The sequence below is a fragment of the Rhea americana genome, unplaced genomic scaffold (assembly GCF_003343005.1).
Source record: "Rhea americana isolate MKP2758 unplaced genomic scaffold, rheAme1 scaffold_357, whole genome shotgun sequence".
NCBI lineage: Eukaryota > Metazoa > Chordata > Aves > Rheiformes > Rheidae > Rhea > Rhea americana.
In genome coordinates, this window is record NW_028186487.1 from 1,871 (window position 1) to 17,443 (window position 15,573).

Below are 15,573 nucleotides of genomic sequence, written 5' to 3' on the forward strand. Positions count from 1 at the left end.
AAGCGCTTCCGAAGCCGATCCCGACCGACTCCGCTTTTAATTCTTCCTAACCGGGGTAAAGCGAAAGCCACGTCCATTAAGGACGGGGYGGAAAGCTAAGGGCCGCTTCGCTTCGCGGCCGCAGCCGCGGGGCCGGGCAGGCCTGCTCCCGGGTCCCTGACCGTTTCCACAGTTTCTCATTTTGGGGGATTGGGTTGTTTAAGCTACCTAAAAAGCGTTGCTCCCCCCTCCCCTTTCCTCTCTTAAATGAGGCTTTTCCATCRAAATGTGTGAATAGCTGCTTTTTTTCTTTTTTCCCCAGGTTTTACAACATGAAAGTGGATGTTGATGTGAATAGAATTTTGAAACTGGAAACGGGGAAGGTTCTGCTTTGAAAGACGACCGTTTGCTCGCAAAAGCRCCTATTTCCCAGCCCCCGAAGGCCTCTCCCTGCTGGAATCCTGCACGGGTTTTCCCCCCTCTTTGCAAAGCGCCCTGCGCCCCGCATCGCTCCAGCTTCTGTTTTTTCCCTAGCGAGCCCGAACAAAACAAGCGCCAGCTCCTGCGCTTCCCTTCCCCTCCGCCGCCGCGTGCGGCAGGGCAGACGCGGTGCTGCCCGAGAGCCTCCTCCTCCTCCCAAGCCCCCGTTTGCAAACGGGGCGGCCGGGAGCACGCCGCTAGGAGACCCAGGTCCCGTCGGCTGCCCGGCTCCAGAGCACCTTGGCAGAAGCCTCTCGCTACGTTTGCGTCGKRGCTGGAGAGCAAAAGCCCCAAACGYRGGCGCCRCGGGAYGGCTGCTCCYGCGGGAGCCCTGTGTCCACGTAAGGGACGGGAAAGCAGCACTTAGCAGGCGGCTTCCAGCAGGAGCCGGGCCGGGATGCGGGAAGGCCTCGGACGGGGGCCAGGCAGGGACCTGGCGCCCTCCCCGCTCCCCGAAAGCCCGGTGGGCTCACCAGGCTGGGACCCACCTCCCACGCCGGCTGGCTCCCCTCCTCCTCCCAGGAAAGGCCGCGCTCGCGTTCTCTGCGGCACCGCAAACGTCCCAGCTCTTCCGCTCCGTCCTGAACCAGAAGGCAAGAACATGGTTAAAAAGACCAGAAGAGACCCCAGCTTACGCCGCGCTGTTCGCTGGGCTCGTTCCTGCGGCTCGGAGACGGGAAGCGATGGGGGGGAGGGCTCGGCCTTCGGTTTGTCCCCCCGGCGCGACAGATGGAGTAACTCAGCCTGGCGCCGTTGCAGGAGCGTCTACACGGAGAGCTTCTTCAGCTGGGCCCGCCGCTGTCTCACGGTTTAGGTAATGCCTCTGGCTCGTACCTTGGCTCAGGATCTATAGACTCCRGACAATTCCCAGGTTTTGGAGCATTTGCATGAAAAAAAGCAGCTCCGTGGTCATCCAGGCTCTTCCTGGTCGGCCCCTGGACCGCTGAGCCCAAGCGCTCCGGTGCGGCGTGAGAAATCGCGGTGCCAGCTGAGCGGGATCAGCGGCTCCCACGGCGRTGCTTCCGCCAGGATGCCACCACGACGGGCTCGCGCTGTCCTCCACCGCCAGCGGGCGGCAATCAGAGCACCCCAGAGATGCGCGGTGGGGACAGGCGGGACGATGGTGCAGCCAAAGGYCGACAGCTCCAGCGAGAGCAGCCCCAGGACAAGCTGCGTGGTGGAGCGAAGCTTTTCCCCCAACGCAGAGCTCAGATCTGTTGATCTTTGGTATCTGTAGGGAGCAGCAAACGAGGACTCGCTACCAGGCTGGGCTGAGCCGAGCTGAAACGCGAGCAGGTGCCGTCAATACCAGTGCGAAACATGCAGGGAGCCCAGCTAATGCTGCACCGCTTCCCTCCTTCCATTTTAGTTACTTAACCGCCCTCATGCCTGGATTTCCAAAGCAGGACAGTGTCCTTTTCTTGGTCTACAGGTGGGAAACTGAGGCACTGCCCTTCGTGAAGGTTACAGCGGGGCTCCGCAATAAGAGTAGCAAACTGAGCCCACATCGTTTGAATCTGTCCAAAGCACTGGGCAGCACTCTCACGTACACGTAATTTATGGTTGAGACTGTCCCCCAGGAATCACCTCCCTTATTCCACCTTTAATGTCAAAAAATTCATAGGTTTGAGGTGTTTTGGGGGAGGTGGAGGRGGGCCTGTGCTGACAAAGTGCAATGCTTGATGACTTTAACCCCAAATTCTCTGTGACACGGATACCCTGGCAATTATAAAATACTTCCAAGCTCGCTCCATAAACCCCTTTGCTGTTGCTATTAGTATGCATTAACATTTTATTGGTGTTACAGGATGAAACATCCAGTCTTGCAGCTCCAGTGGGCTTGGGGATTTCCAGCATCCTGCAATATGTATCCGTGCAGAGGAAATTAAAATGTGGATGGATCAGCAAGATACAGTCAAATCCTCTACAGTAATTTGGAGAAGACTAAACTCTGGTGCTAGTGGAGCATATTCCAAGCTATCTAATAGAGAGTTGATGATCTCTGTAACAGCCTTTTTGTAACTTTTATTCTTGCCTACAAGGGAATTTTTTCAAAGGGGAGATGTAATACCTAAACTAATATTTTTAAAGGTATATGCTCTGAACACAAAAAATGGAAGACACTTCACAGAACATTCACTTTCAGAGATCAGCTAGTAACCAATAAAAGAATATAGAGAATATCCAGCTGGAATTTCTTTATAACCACCACACCAGCCAATTTTATGCAGTTCATAGCCATTATAGGACACATTGACTCTTAGAAACATCGGAATGGTTTGCCCCTTTAGTGAGAGCATATCATATATTTCCTTTAGCCGTATTACCATTTCTAGCTGAAACCAAACTGTTGTTTCTACGTTAAGGCTGTGAAAGCACAGTGCTGGCGAACCTCATTAATTCTGTGTACGCAAAACGGCCTAAAGCTATGCAACCATTCCCCAAATTGGGCTTCAACACTGTAGACCTCATGGTCTCCAAAAAGCCAGTTTCCACACATAAAATTGGGAGTAATTCATGTGAAAATAGATAATTTGGGTATCTTGACTTTTGCTGTACAGTCTACTTGGGTTTATTTCTCCCAGGTGTCTTAGAAACATAAGACCTGATAAGGAACTGCTTCTCTGCTTTCTCTCCTTCCTCCATTTATGGACTCAGCAAATCCTTAAGCACATCCTTAATCCATTTTTATATAAGGAAGTGAGCACTTGCCCAGCAGGACTTAAAAATGCACTCAAGTGCCCCGCTGAATCAGAGCCCCACACTGCAGTTCCCACGGGAGACCCGCCACATTTCCACGGGCTTGCAGACAGCAAGGATCTCAAATTGTAATGAGGGATTTTGATGTTATTTATTATCCATGTTACAGTTGCAGCTGGGAATATGGGGAGTGACTTGTTCCAATTTTAGCAACAACTGTATTTACATGCTGTGTACCGCCAGCCGATGTGGACATTCCCAAGCCCAGTCTTTTTATAGCAACCTAAAGCACCTACTCCACCCCCTCAAAAGCCTTTTCTAACCTTGGGGCCTGCTCTCAGCATTGTGCTCTTCACAATGAGAAGAGCTCCAAGTGGAAGGTGCCTGCCATGTCTCAGCCTAAATCCTACCTGATTTGGATGCAGCCCTTTTCCAGTTTAGCTAATCCTAGTTTGGCACAATTTGTACAAGATAGGTGACAGAGAAAGATGAGACTGATCCCAGGACACTGAAGGAGTTTGTCCTGATGTCAATGAGAAGATTGCTGAGCATTCACCTACCGAAGAAGCTGCGTCTGTCACATTAAAGGTCTGAAATCTCTCCTCTTTGCTATTAGAGCATGAAACAACTTCTGAAAGCCCTACCAGATTCTGYGTCTTGGCCTGGACAGTTCTTCCTCAAGGCAGTGATAGGACCCTCCATGTGCTTCTCCATCGTGGAAGATCCACATTGACGTGTTCACAGTGGTGGAGTTTGACCTTGGTTAAGTGAGCAGTTATCCGTACTGCCAAGTCGGTCATCTCTCGCCCTGCCCATTTCTGCCTCTCTCCTGCGCAGTTTTTCCTCTCTGAAGGTGGCAAGTCAATGTAGTTAGAGCGACACGGTGCTGTCTCTGCCGTCAACATCACTGTTCCTTCCTTGCTCTGCATGCCCTTCCCATGGCTGGTGAGCCCCATCTTCTTCCAAGCTTTTTACTGCTTCTGGTGACATCTAACTTTCTAGAGCGGATCAGACCCAGGTTTTAGGTACTCTGAAGTGGCCAGCTTCTGCCAGCCCCAGTGCTATCATGTGGTTCAAAACCAAGTTCCTTGGGGTATGAAACMCGTCTTTATCTTGAAAACCGCCAGCTAGGATCTCACTACTTGACAAATCCTGGTCCTGCAGCAGAGACGTCTTTGTTTGTTTTATTGCGGGAACCCAGCGCTATATARTGGAATTCAGCCACACACCAGGGACAAGTTAACCCAGCAACAATGGCATGAGACGCTCCCATTTTTTTTTTATTCTTTTACTACTATCATTGTACGAGGCTGCTTCTCTCAACTCTTCATTTATTACTCGCTGTGATGAATGATCATTTACAAAGAAGGGCTGYGAGGAGAGAGACAGAGGAAGGTTGAGGGCGATTTGCAAAAGGCATCCTGCCCAAGGGAAYGCGTGGCAGCTGTTGGATGGACCCTCTCGTGAACTAGCCAAGGGGGKTTCAACCCCAAAGAGTCCAGTTCTGAACACTGTTTGAAAACCTGCATTGGCTGGGAGGCAAGACGGGGGAGAAACCCAGACTACGTCATGCCTGCTTCCCCTTCACTAGTGCGTCACACTCACCAGGGGACACTTTTATGACAAATTCASGTACCTTCAAGGAAAACATCTGGGATCTAAGACAACATTTACTGTTCACCATCCACCCCTCCAGTCTGCTTCCACTTTTAGCAACACATACTCACAGTTGGCCTGTGTGGAAGGAAGGGATGTAACCTAGTGACAAGAAAACTAGCATTTGTTAGACATCTACTTGCTCCAGCTGATCCTGAGAAGATCCAGGCACAATTTTCCGTAAAAATCCGACAAAATCACTGAGCTCAACTGGTGCTGGAAGTCCTGAGTCAGCAGGACAGGAAAAACATCTTAAGAAAAAGGGTTCCAGTTCTCATCTTGCCCCAAGATCAAGACTCATGCATGCTTTGGTTTTGAGAGTGTCCAATCTTCAAGAGATTTGCTAGCCTATAGCAGGCTTCACACATTACCCACCTTCCAGGTCCAACGTGTGAGAGAGGGAGACTGGACATATCAAAGAAGTGAAATAAATAAAACAATGTATGACAGAAAGAGATAGACCAGCAAGGATATAAAGTCAGTCTGAATATAGATGCTTCATGCAGTTAAATAAGTCAGTTTTGGTGCAAAGAAAAGACCAACCACCAAAACAYCAAGTGCTTCCAGAAAGCCTCTACCCCCTGCCAAAGGCTACAGCCACCAGCTTTGGTGGCTCAGCTCCCAAAGGACCCCAAAGCAGGAGCAAACTCTAGTCCAAGAGAGACCAACACAGTCACCGGTGCAAAACACAGGGATTTTAATTAAAACCACAACATTGGAGGTGGGGGAGCACTGCTTTAGACATCGAGCAGCCCTGGGCACYGCTACATATGCAGACCTACTGAGAGAGGAGCAGAGCCCCGTGGGCCAGCAGTGGATGCTGGTGGGAGTTGGAGGAACATGAGCAGCCAACTGTCACGCTACAGGGGGCACATCCCAAGTGGGTTGATGCGATCCAAACATGAATTAACYGCATAAGGTCCAAAAATCCCTAATAGGACAAATATGCAGACTCAGGAAAGCAAGAAACAGAGCTCCACATAAGCCTCTTCCTACTTCCTTGGGAAGTCCCAAGCCCAGGTACACGTACTCCCCTGGATGCAGCTGCAGTGGAAGGAAACACCTCCCTACCCTTTTTCTGGTGCTCTGTGTCACATCCTTGGTGTCCCYCCCTGCATCTGGAGTGTGGGTGTCAACCTTTCCATTCACCTTTTTACACAGAAGCCCCATTTCCATAAAATTACTGGGAGAGACAAGTTCAAATCCCCAGGGAAGCTTTGAGAAACCTTGAAAACCAGCACTGCCCAGATGCTGTACAGCTGTTTGCAGCCTCGTGGCACTTGTCAAAAGCCATCAGCAGGGAGAGGGGACAAAGCCCGAGAAGCCCGAGTTTCCTGCTCCAGGTTGGGGCTGCTGAACTGCTCCACCAGAAACAGACCACTCAGGTCCCAAGAAGCAAGGCAGCACCACTCCTCGAGTGGATTTATTTAGAAAGCYGAATTGACACACACATCCCATGAATGATTTAGGAGTAAGACTWGAGTCTCCTTCACTTCCATTTAAAATGCAATTCTGTAAAGTTGCTTTAGGTAGAAAGCTTGCTACTGTCCCACACAGATGACAAACTGCCCCTGGCCAAGCAGTGGAGGAGACAGGACAGTAGCAGTGCCAGATAGAAAGCTCTGCTTTAGCTCTACAGACACCTGCATCTCACTGCCTCTTAGACTCTTCTTGCTCTCCCTCCCCATAGCATCTGAGAGAACCTTTTATAAGAGCGCGTAGCTAGGTCTGGCAGCGAAAAATAGTTAAAAAAATAAATAAAAAAAGAGAAATGAAAACAGGCTCCCCCCAACAGTAACAGTAAAGCAGTGCAGCACCAAAAGCTGAGCAGCCTGACTGAAGGTAGCACCAGCCCCCTCTGTGCAGCCCAGGACAATGCCAGGGAAAGGATCCCCGCTGTCCCCAACATCCAGCAAACACTGGGCCAGATCATTCTCACCTCCACACCCAGCATGGGAACCCCAAGGAGAAAGAGCCCCCACCACCAGCCAGAACTTCTGGAGCACCCTGGTCAGACATGTGGACATGACAGCTCCTCTCAAACTCACCACCAATAGCTTCTGCCCTCCTAGTAATAGTGTCAGTATGGTCTGGATCGTGYCCCCATTCATTCACCTGCCTTCCGGACGCTGCTGCTCGTGGTACTGGATGTGTGGTCCCTCCATCTGAGGACCAGTACAGCAGCACCAGCAGACAATGAGGAAAGGAAAGAGCTTTCTCCAGATGTAAATAGTTGTCCTCGTCTATTTATGCGCTTTAGCACTGTTTTATAAATATATGTAAAGCTGCATGCTTGCCCCCATGGCGCCTTTGCTCTGGGCATGCCTCCCTGAAAGTGCTGGGGAACATGCTGCTTCATGGGAAAATCCCTTTGCTATGGGGCTGTCACTACAATTTATGACCAAGCAGTAGCAGCCACAGTCACCTCGTGCCACTGAGGCCAGCCCAGCTGCAGGGCAGCAAAGCGCCTAGAAGGAAAAGGGCAGTGCAGAAGGCAGGGCAGGACCCAGCTGATCCCTAAACAGCAACGAATGTGTAAGAACATGTGAGGTTTTGTCCCCRCTACAGAGGGGAGGGAGCCTGACCCAGCTCTGCTCAAGCTGTGTCTTTGCATAGCCACTCCCACAGAGCTGGGGCCTTCTGGAGACCTTGGCTCCAGTTATGGAGCCAGTTTAGATCCCTGCAGCCCACAAGGCTCCTAGCTTCACCTTAGAGAAGAGATGGTGATGTGAAAGGAAGACTCAGGGAACCCTGCAGGAGAGATGGAGGGAGGAGGAAGATGGCTTTCCTTACCCAGAATAAGGGAGAGATGTCACCCTGGGCTTCCAGCAACCCACTGACCTTCCCTACAACTTCCTTTACCCTTTTAAGAACACCCCATGCAAGCAAAGGCGGCTGCATACAAACAGGTGCAGGCTCACACCTCACCCCTCACAGTGGTTTCCCAAACCAAACACCAACAGGAAACTTCAGTGAAATTGAAACGGGAAATTGCAGTTACTGCTGCCCAGAACCCGTGCCTTCCTCCCCTCCCCACCCCCTTCCTCCCAGGAAGGAAAGCAGAAGGCCTTCTCCACGAGGCAGCCCCTGCTCAAACCCTGTTTGCATGCCCAGATCCGCAGACAGGAGTCCTGCTGCCCACGGCAGGGCGGAGAAGCACAGCCCTGGCTTGGTCACTTGTGAGAGATCCCCATGGCGGGGACTTGCAGGAGGAGTCGCTCTTAGTCCCGTCTCCCGTGCAAGGCCGAAGAGTGCTTTGGATCTGTGGTTGCCGATGAGGATGTGCAGGAATGGATGGGCTGTGCGGCAGGCCAGGTGATGAGGAAGGGGTGAGGGGAAGAGGAAGAGCGCCGCGCTACGCCTCCGCTGCCTCGACTCCTCCTGCAGCATCCTTAGGACGTCACAGGCTGGATGGGGAGCAGGCTGCCAAACTTGAAGTGCTGGATCACAGGAAACTTCTCCAAGCACTGCAGGAGGGGAGATAAAGAGGGATGAATTCAGGAGACATTTCCACCTTAAACACACAGTCAGAGCCACATCCTGCCGCCAGGGTCAGGAGGCAGTGAGCACAGGATAGCTCAGCTCAGCTCTAGGCAGAGCAGCGGCTTGTATGTGGGATCAAACTGATGTCTCTCACCACTAGCTTCCACCAGGCTCTTTAGCCCARGAACACTTTGTATCCTCGTCCCCTTCCCTTAAGCCCAAGCCTTGACGAAATTCAGCCTGGAGCATGAGCAGAGGAGGCATATTTACACCAGCCACTCCTCACTGCTTTAGCTGATCTCTTTGAAGAGCTTCACCCTACATATCCCTTGAGAACGGCAGAAACCTCCTTGGGAAAAGACTCTCCTYCCCCAGAATGGTGCTCACACTCTAGATTTGAGGCACCATCTTGCAGTCATGAAGGACTGCTCAAATTGCCTTCCAGACTCTCAAGTCTTTGGTAAAGAAACACTGCTGATTTGGCTGCTATGGTTTAAGACCTCTGCCTTCCGAGCTAACCTTCTTTCCTGAAATTCCCACCCCCATCGCAGAGTAAGGATAGASAGGGTATGGATCACAGCTCAATCACACATGTCCATTATAAAGTAGCTGAGCTCAGCTTTCTCTAGGGATTTCAGCTAAGACAGGGCTCTGTGCCAGAAGAACCAGCCTCTAAGCATACATCCCCTCCTGCTCACCTTTCTGTCAGGGCAGGAAGGCCAGTGACTGTGGTCTATAACCACATCAAAGTTTGCCAGAACACGCCTGGCATAGCCCTTCAAGTTGTGTTTTCTTGAGTCATTACAGATTTAGACTGCCCAAAACCCACACACAGCCTCGAACACCCTGTCCAGGCTCAGCTCCAGCCACGCAAACTTCAACAAAACATGTGTGTCRATCAATCATCTACATCTCACTAACATCACCCATGTTAGCCCTAAAACCCTGTGCTAAACAGGAGGGTTGTACATCACATCACTGGGTGCAATGGGGACTCATCTACAAGGGTTCTGGAGGCACAGCTAACAAGACTGTGGCCACCTTCTCACTGTCTCCCTAGATGACATAGTATGACAAGGAGAAAAGAAACACAAGCGCTCTGTGTCTTGGAAGAAGAGCCTTTCCCCTGCCCTAGTTGAGGCATGAACCTGCTTATGGGAGTCCTATTCTAGAGCAGACATGAAGTACATGCAAAGYACAGCAGCTACCTGTAAGAAAAACAATTAATAGAAGTCTATCTAGTCCTAGCAAGTCAGCAAGTCCTTGGCACAAGTAGCATCTGCTCAGGGGTAGGATGGGACGGTACACAGCAGACTCCTTGCTGCATCAGGTAGACACCTCCAGTTACCCACTGGCTGCAGACCTAATCACGAGAAGGTATCAGGGCCATACCAGCTTCTGCCTGTAACCAACAGCCTCCCAGGCAGGCCCCAGAGATGAGATGCACGGCCTGTTCCTCTAGGTACTTCTTTCAAAGCATCATTCCTTCATACTGAAGGGAGGCAAGAGCCACCCATTAGTCACAACAATCCATTCCACATAAAAGAGCCTCGCGCCCTCCATGGAGCCAAGCYGGACCCGCTGCAGAGAGGAGACCCTAGTGAGTGCTGAGACACTGGCTCTGGCGATAGGGAGGACCTGGTGTGCTGAGGGCAGCCCTTTACCCCAATGCAGGGCACAGCCAGTGGCAGGCAGCTTGCCCACGTGCTGGCGTCATGGGGAAGCAGTGGGATTTGCGCTCAGAAGCCCAGGCCTGTGGTATTCCAGTTCGAGACAGAGGTCAGGCAACTTCTAGTATAACTGAACTGCTTGCAAGCACTCTGGAGCCAAAAACAAATTTGGCAATGGCAAAAGTACAGCATGGCTGCACCCATTCCTGAGGAATAAGAGCTATGCAGGAAACCTCCAGGGCAGCACACCAAAAAGAAGCAAGTCTTGTACCCATTAGGGCACATCACCTTCAAAGCTTTCCAATGCATGGGGCAGAGCAGCCACCATCTCCCAGCACTACCAGTGATAGAGGAACCCTCAGAGGATGCAGTGTTGGAACACAGTGGCGTGAAAGAAGGATGGGGAAATATATATTTGAGATACTGATAGCTAAAAATGGCATCCCAAGTAGCTCCAAGAAGTCCCATGGAAGACTGAACTGGTTAGGGCTCCTAATGAAACATCTTTACCACTACTGGGAAGAACTGGTATCCACCCTAGCAAACGTACTGATTGCCCAAGAGTAGGCAAGCAGAGAAATTCCTCTTCCTACATCCAGCAGGACTAGCACAAATTTACCGGATTATTAGAGGTGCCAAGAAACAGGACCCTCCTCCCACCGCTTGTAGGTGAAACTGATGCATCTCACACACTAACATGCTGCGCTTGGAARGACAGGTTTATTCTTTCTTCTCATCATCCCTATTGTGCTGAAAGCCTGCTTGGGACTYGACTGAGGAAGCTAGATTCATGCATCAAGTTCAACCTTTAAAGATGGAACTGGGACTAGATTTGTTACAATGGAAAGTATTTCCTATCTGACTGCAGCAGAGAAGGAAAGGTCAGGAGACTCAAAAGCAGTCTCAGGGGAAAACATCAAGGCTGCTGCTGTAACCACACTCCATTCTGTTGACTTCTTCACTCGCCTTTGATGGAGAGAATAAGAAAAGCCCTTGCACTTCCAAGGGAACTCTTCTTCACCCATTACATTTATATTATAACTAGACACATTTGAGATTCCATAAAYATACAGAGCAGAAGACACGTTGTCTTTAATCTCTTGCCCATCCATAGACCTTGAAGCAAGCACCCTGGAGTGCCTGGATCCAGACAAGAGCTCCCAGTCACATGGACTCATCTGGGCTTTGTGTTGGCTGCTTAAAGTCATCCCCATAGAGGAGACAGAGAAGAGACAAAGTGGCCAGACTGCTTCTTAAACAAGCCAAGCCTGGGAATTGCCCCACTTCTACCAAATGAAGGTTGACTGCACGTAAAGATTTGATTTCTCCTAGCCAGCTTCTATTGAGTGACCCTTTCACTCTACTGGCTCCACTCAAGCCTGACCACAGTTGGCACGGTCAGGCTCCCAAGCACTTCTCAGTTACCCCCAGAAGTGCTAAGGAGCTGGAACATCACTGGCTGGAGCCTCCAGATTTCATCTGATCTAATTGCAACAAGTGATTAGAGTGTGGAGATGGAAGGGGACAGGGGGAAATCTTGTTCTCACTCTAGCCATTCAGACATAAAGCAACACCACAGACACAAATCTACCACCTCTTTGCTGCCACAAACTGTCAACAGAAGCTGCCTGCCTTGAGCTGGACAAAGACTCGAGTCAGCAGTTGGGGGCTGCTAGCTCACTTACCTTCTGCTAAAGTTGGCAGTAGGTAATAGGAGAGAGACTGAGAAAGCAAAGACAACACAGCTGGAAACAGCGGGCAGAAACTTGCAAGAGCCAGTAGCAAATAGACAAGATATTCAAGAGTGACTGTGCATGYCTAGTCTGAGACACCCTAAAAGGATTCCCTTTTCGAAGGAAGAAGCCTCGGTGATTCCCAAATATCAGGTCCTTCCCAAAATATCATTCAAAAAGATCCCCTAGTTGCAAATGTGCTGGTCAAAACTGCATGGCCAAGCACACCCATAACAAAAAGCTCTGCCCTACTACACTGCCATCTCCACGCTTCTCTCTTCTCCCAAGCTAGCAAGAACCACATGAGTCAGCTGTGGAGCGCTAGACTCCTCAGAACAAATACAAGGAATCAGTGCTGATTCTTCAGCCAGAGTCCCTCTCTCCTCTCCCCCCATCCCAGGTGAGCAGAGGCACAGTGCAGTGTCAAAAGAGCGCTCTGCTGTGCAAGAGCTACATGCTTAGGAAATGAGACTAATATTCCTCAAAGATCTGCAGGCATTATTTGAACAAAAGGCTAAATTTAAGCCATGCAGCAGTTTGGGCCATAGTCAATAGTTTCTTAGCCTACATCAGTGTCCATAATGTCATCTGCTACTTAGAAGAGGTCAAGGCCTCCAGAGAAGACCATGTCACACAAACAGTCAATGCTGGAGCCTTCAGTGCASCTAGAAATGGCCAGAGCTTTTCCCAGGAGAAGGAACATACATTATAATCCCCTTCAGATGATCCCAAGGCTGTGCTGTCCCCAGCGGCCCAAGTATATCTGTCAGAACGTGGTGACCCTAAGACGTGAGCAGACAYGCACAGTGCACTGTGGGCACACCACCTCCTGCAGAGTACACAGTACACAAGGCGGGAGCACCCACATGGTACAGGGCACGTAGAGTGCCAGACGGGAGCACTTGAACAGCACAGGAAAGAATCAGCCCAAAGGAGGCAGATGACCAAGACAGGGACGTAAAGGCAGCAGCAGGCTTCGCTCAGGCTCTAGAGGTTAGAGAACCTACATTTGACTTTAACAGTGCTCTCAGGGCTGGGGCCTTCCCTCCAGACCCCCCAATTTCCATATGAGAGCATCCAACCTGGGGTTTCCCCAACAGGCAACACCTCTGGCCAGCAACAAAGCTCTGGGCCAGGGCAAACTGGGAGGAACAGCACAGAGGCACCCAGCTGAGGAGCTGCAGGGGTTGACCCCCAGCCCAGCTCCACTCCTTGGAGGCTGCTGAAGGAAAGCTGAGCTGAGGGCGGAAGGAGCCGCTGGGCCTGGGAGTGACACCTCACAGATTAGAGAGGTATGTGGCCTGGAACCTAAACACAGGATGTGAAGTGCAGAGGAAGGGGTGGGGGAGGGAGCGCGCCACTTTGGCGCAGTTAACCCCTTTGTGCACTGGGCCTGAGTGGAGCTGCCCACCAAGCCTCCACCTTATGGTCCAGAAACAGGAGCATGGCTCACCTAACCAGAGACCACAGGGTATAGGACTGACTCTTTCAAGCCTTACTTTTGGGGACTGGCTTGCCTCCAGGACCAGCTGTGCTGTCCTTCCTCCTTCGGGAGCATCTAGCAAAGCCAGCATCTCCCTGCATAGCCAGTATGGCCCTGGCCTTCCCAGCAAGAGAAGCTGCCTCTCAGCCAGCTCCCTCAGGAGGCCCAGATGTGGCAGTTCCTGTCCTGCTTCCTCAAGTTCARGGTTAGCTCTAACAGGAAGGAGAGATAAGGGACAGCCAAAATGCCCAGTTCCCCAAGTCAGGGTTCACCAGGAAAGCCTTTTGGGGCAGTGCCAGCAGTGCTCTGGAGGATGRAGGCTGGCCTAGCTGTGGTAGATAGCCACGGCCTTGGCTGCCCAGACAGGACTCGCAGGAAGGTGAGGTCCATAGCAAGTGTTCAGGCTKCTCTGGATTTCTTGAAACAAGTAATGAAAACTTAAATTAATTTGCCTCCAATTGGAGCAATTGCAGTGCAGGGACCAGAAAAATAAACATGTCAAGACATTGGCCCTAATTCAGACACTTGCAACTTTCATAATGGAAAGACAAGCAATGGCAGAGTCACGTCTGCAAGGAAAGGACAGTTCAGGGACTGGTTTTGGGGCAAACACAGGGCAGGCAGGAGCCTCCTTCCAGCCAGCAGCACCTGCATGGGATGCAAGCCAAGGGCACCCGAGCCACGTTCAGCGAGGGCCAGCAACTGGCCGTGAAAGGGATCCTAGGCCAAGGAGCAGGCATGCAGGCAGCAGCAGAGCTGATCTGCAGTGAAGTGGAAGGGAGGAGTCGTACAGCCAAGCAGGCAAGGCTGACTCAGCCTCCCGCTGCCCACGGTGCTCACCTCTGCCTTGTACATGCGGATGAGGCCCTGGTTCACCTTGGACCAGGAAGGTACCGCGCTGATGTTCCAGAGTTGGTTGGAGTGCTCAGCGAAGGGGCCCGTCTTCATCTGAAAGAGATCCAGAGAGGGGCTGAGGGAGCTCGGCCAGCCGGGAAGTTTGCGCACCGGCAGTGACTCACGATCACAGTCTCTCCAAGCAAACATTCCCACCAGGCACCGTGACCCACGCAGCAAGCACCTCGCTGCGCCGTCCCCTCCCTCTGTCCTTCCGCACTGCCTCCTGCGGCAGCCACATCGCATTAAGTAGTGGCAATTCAGCTCCCCCCTCCTGGACAACGCTAAATCTTTTTCTTGCCACACTTTTCTTCTAATCAGATCTYGCTCTACACACCTCCTTTTTAATAACTGCATTAAAAAAAACACACACACACACACACAACTCCCATTCCCCCCCCCCCAGTAGAGCTTGGCTCAACGCTGTTCCTATTCTACCCAGAAACCTCCCAGCGCAGCACTGCTGGGCTTTCCAAGAAAATGACTCATTCCCCATTCAGATCAACAACAAGCAGCAGCGACAACGGCCGCTGCCTTCCCTGAATAYAGAGGGCAGCGCAGGTTGGCAGCAGCTCTAGCGTCCGCAGCCCACTCCGCACCTGCCTCGAGCTGCGGGGGAGGCAGGAGCGGAGCGGACGGCAGCCGCACTCGAGTCCCCCTCTGCAAACGGGCTCCAGAGCTGCGAGTTGCCAGCTTGCAGCAGACACTGATTTTTTTTTTTCCCTAAACTCCAGCCTTTCTCCTCGCAGGGAGAGGGGCTTGGGGGCAGGGGGGGAAGGGAAGCCGCAAGCAYGGCCAGTTGCATGTAGATTCCCCGAGTAGCTGCCTCTCCTCCCCTCCATGAACAAAAACAGACCCTCAGGGAGAAAAAGAAATATAACGCAGCCATTTCGACTGAGCAAATTTCCCATGACATCAGAAACCACAAGGCTGAAGCTCACGCTGAAAAGGAGCGTGGGGAGGCAGGAATCTCTTGGACTCCGGGTCTCGACTTGGGCTGGGGTTTAAGCAGCTAACCCCTTCCCTCCGCCCGCGCGCGGGCCTAGAGCGAGGGTGGGAGAAGAGCTTCGAACCCAGACCTCTGCCTGCTGGAAGGAAGGAAAGGCCGAGGAATCCGCTTTGGGAAATTGCTCTCAAGGTCTGCGCCGTGGCATCAGTCTGCAAAAAAGGCAGCAGAAGAGGAGGAAAAGAGGGGGAAAACGCTGCTCAGAGGAGAACGTGCTTCGCCCCCGCTGACCTCGGGGCTGTGGACGGTGGCTCTGCCTGCCCCGAGCAGCCGCAAGGAGAGCGCAGCCCCATCTCCGCTTCCTCTTCGYGGCTCTTGCGAGCCGGGCGATGACTGATGAGCCGCTAAGCCGTTCCCGCTCCCCTCCGCGGGGCGTGTTTTCCTCGCAGACACGAGATGAAACGCGCAGATGCACAAAGCGGAACGTTATCCCGCAGAGCCGGGGCGGTACCGAGCTCGAGGATTTGGCTGCGGCGGGCACCCGAGCGC

At 52.0% G+C, this 15,573-nt stretch overlaps 1 protein-coding gene across 2 annotated transcripts in view; it reads right to left on the reverse strand.

The window, feature by feature from the left end:
* Window positions 1-5,490: 5,490 nt before the first annotated feature.
* PTPA (protein phosphatase 2 phosphatase activator) overlaps window positions 5,491-15,573 on the reverse strand; it is a 28,277-nt gene continuing 18,194 nt past the window's right edge. For both annotated transcript variants that reach the window (XM_085312044.1, XM_085312045.1), the window contains exons 9-10: window positions 14,025-14,132; window positions 5,491-8,282 (exon numbers count right to left, since the gene is read on the reverse strand). In XM_085312044.1, the coding sequence (XP_085168170.1) occupies window positions 8,208-8,282; window positions 14,025-14,132 (183 nt within the window). In that variant the 3' untranslated portion in view covers window positions 5,491-8,207. The remainder of the gene's footprint in view (window positions 8,283-14,024; window positions 14,133-15,573) is intronic.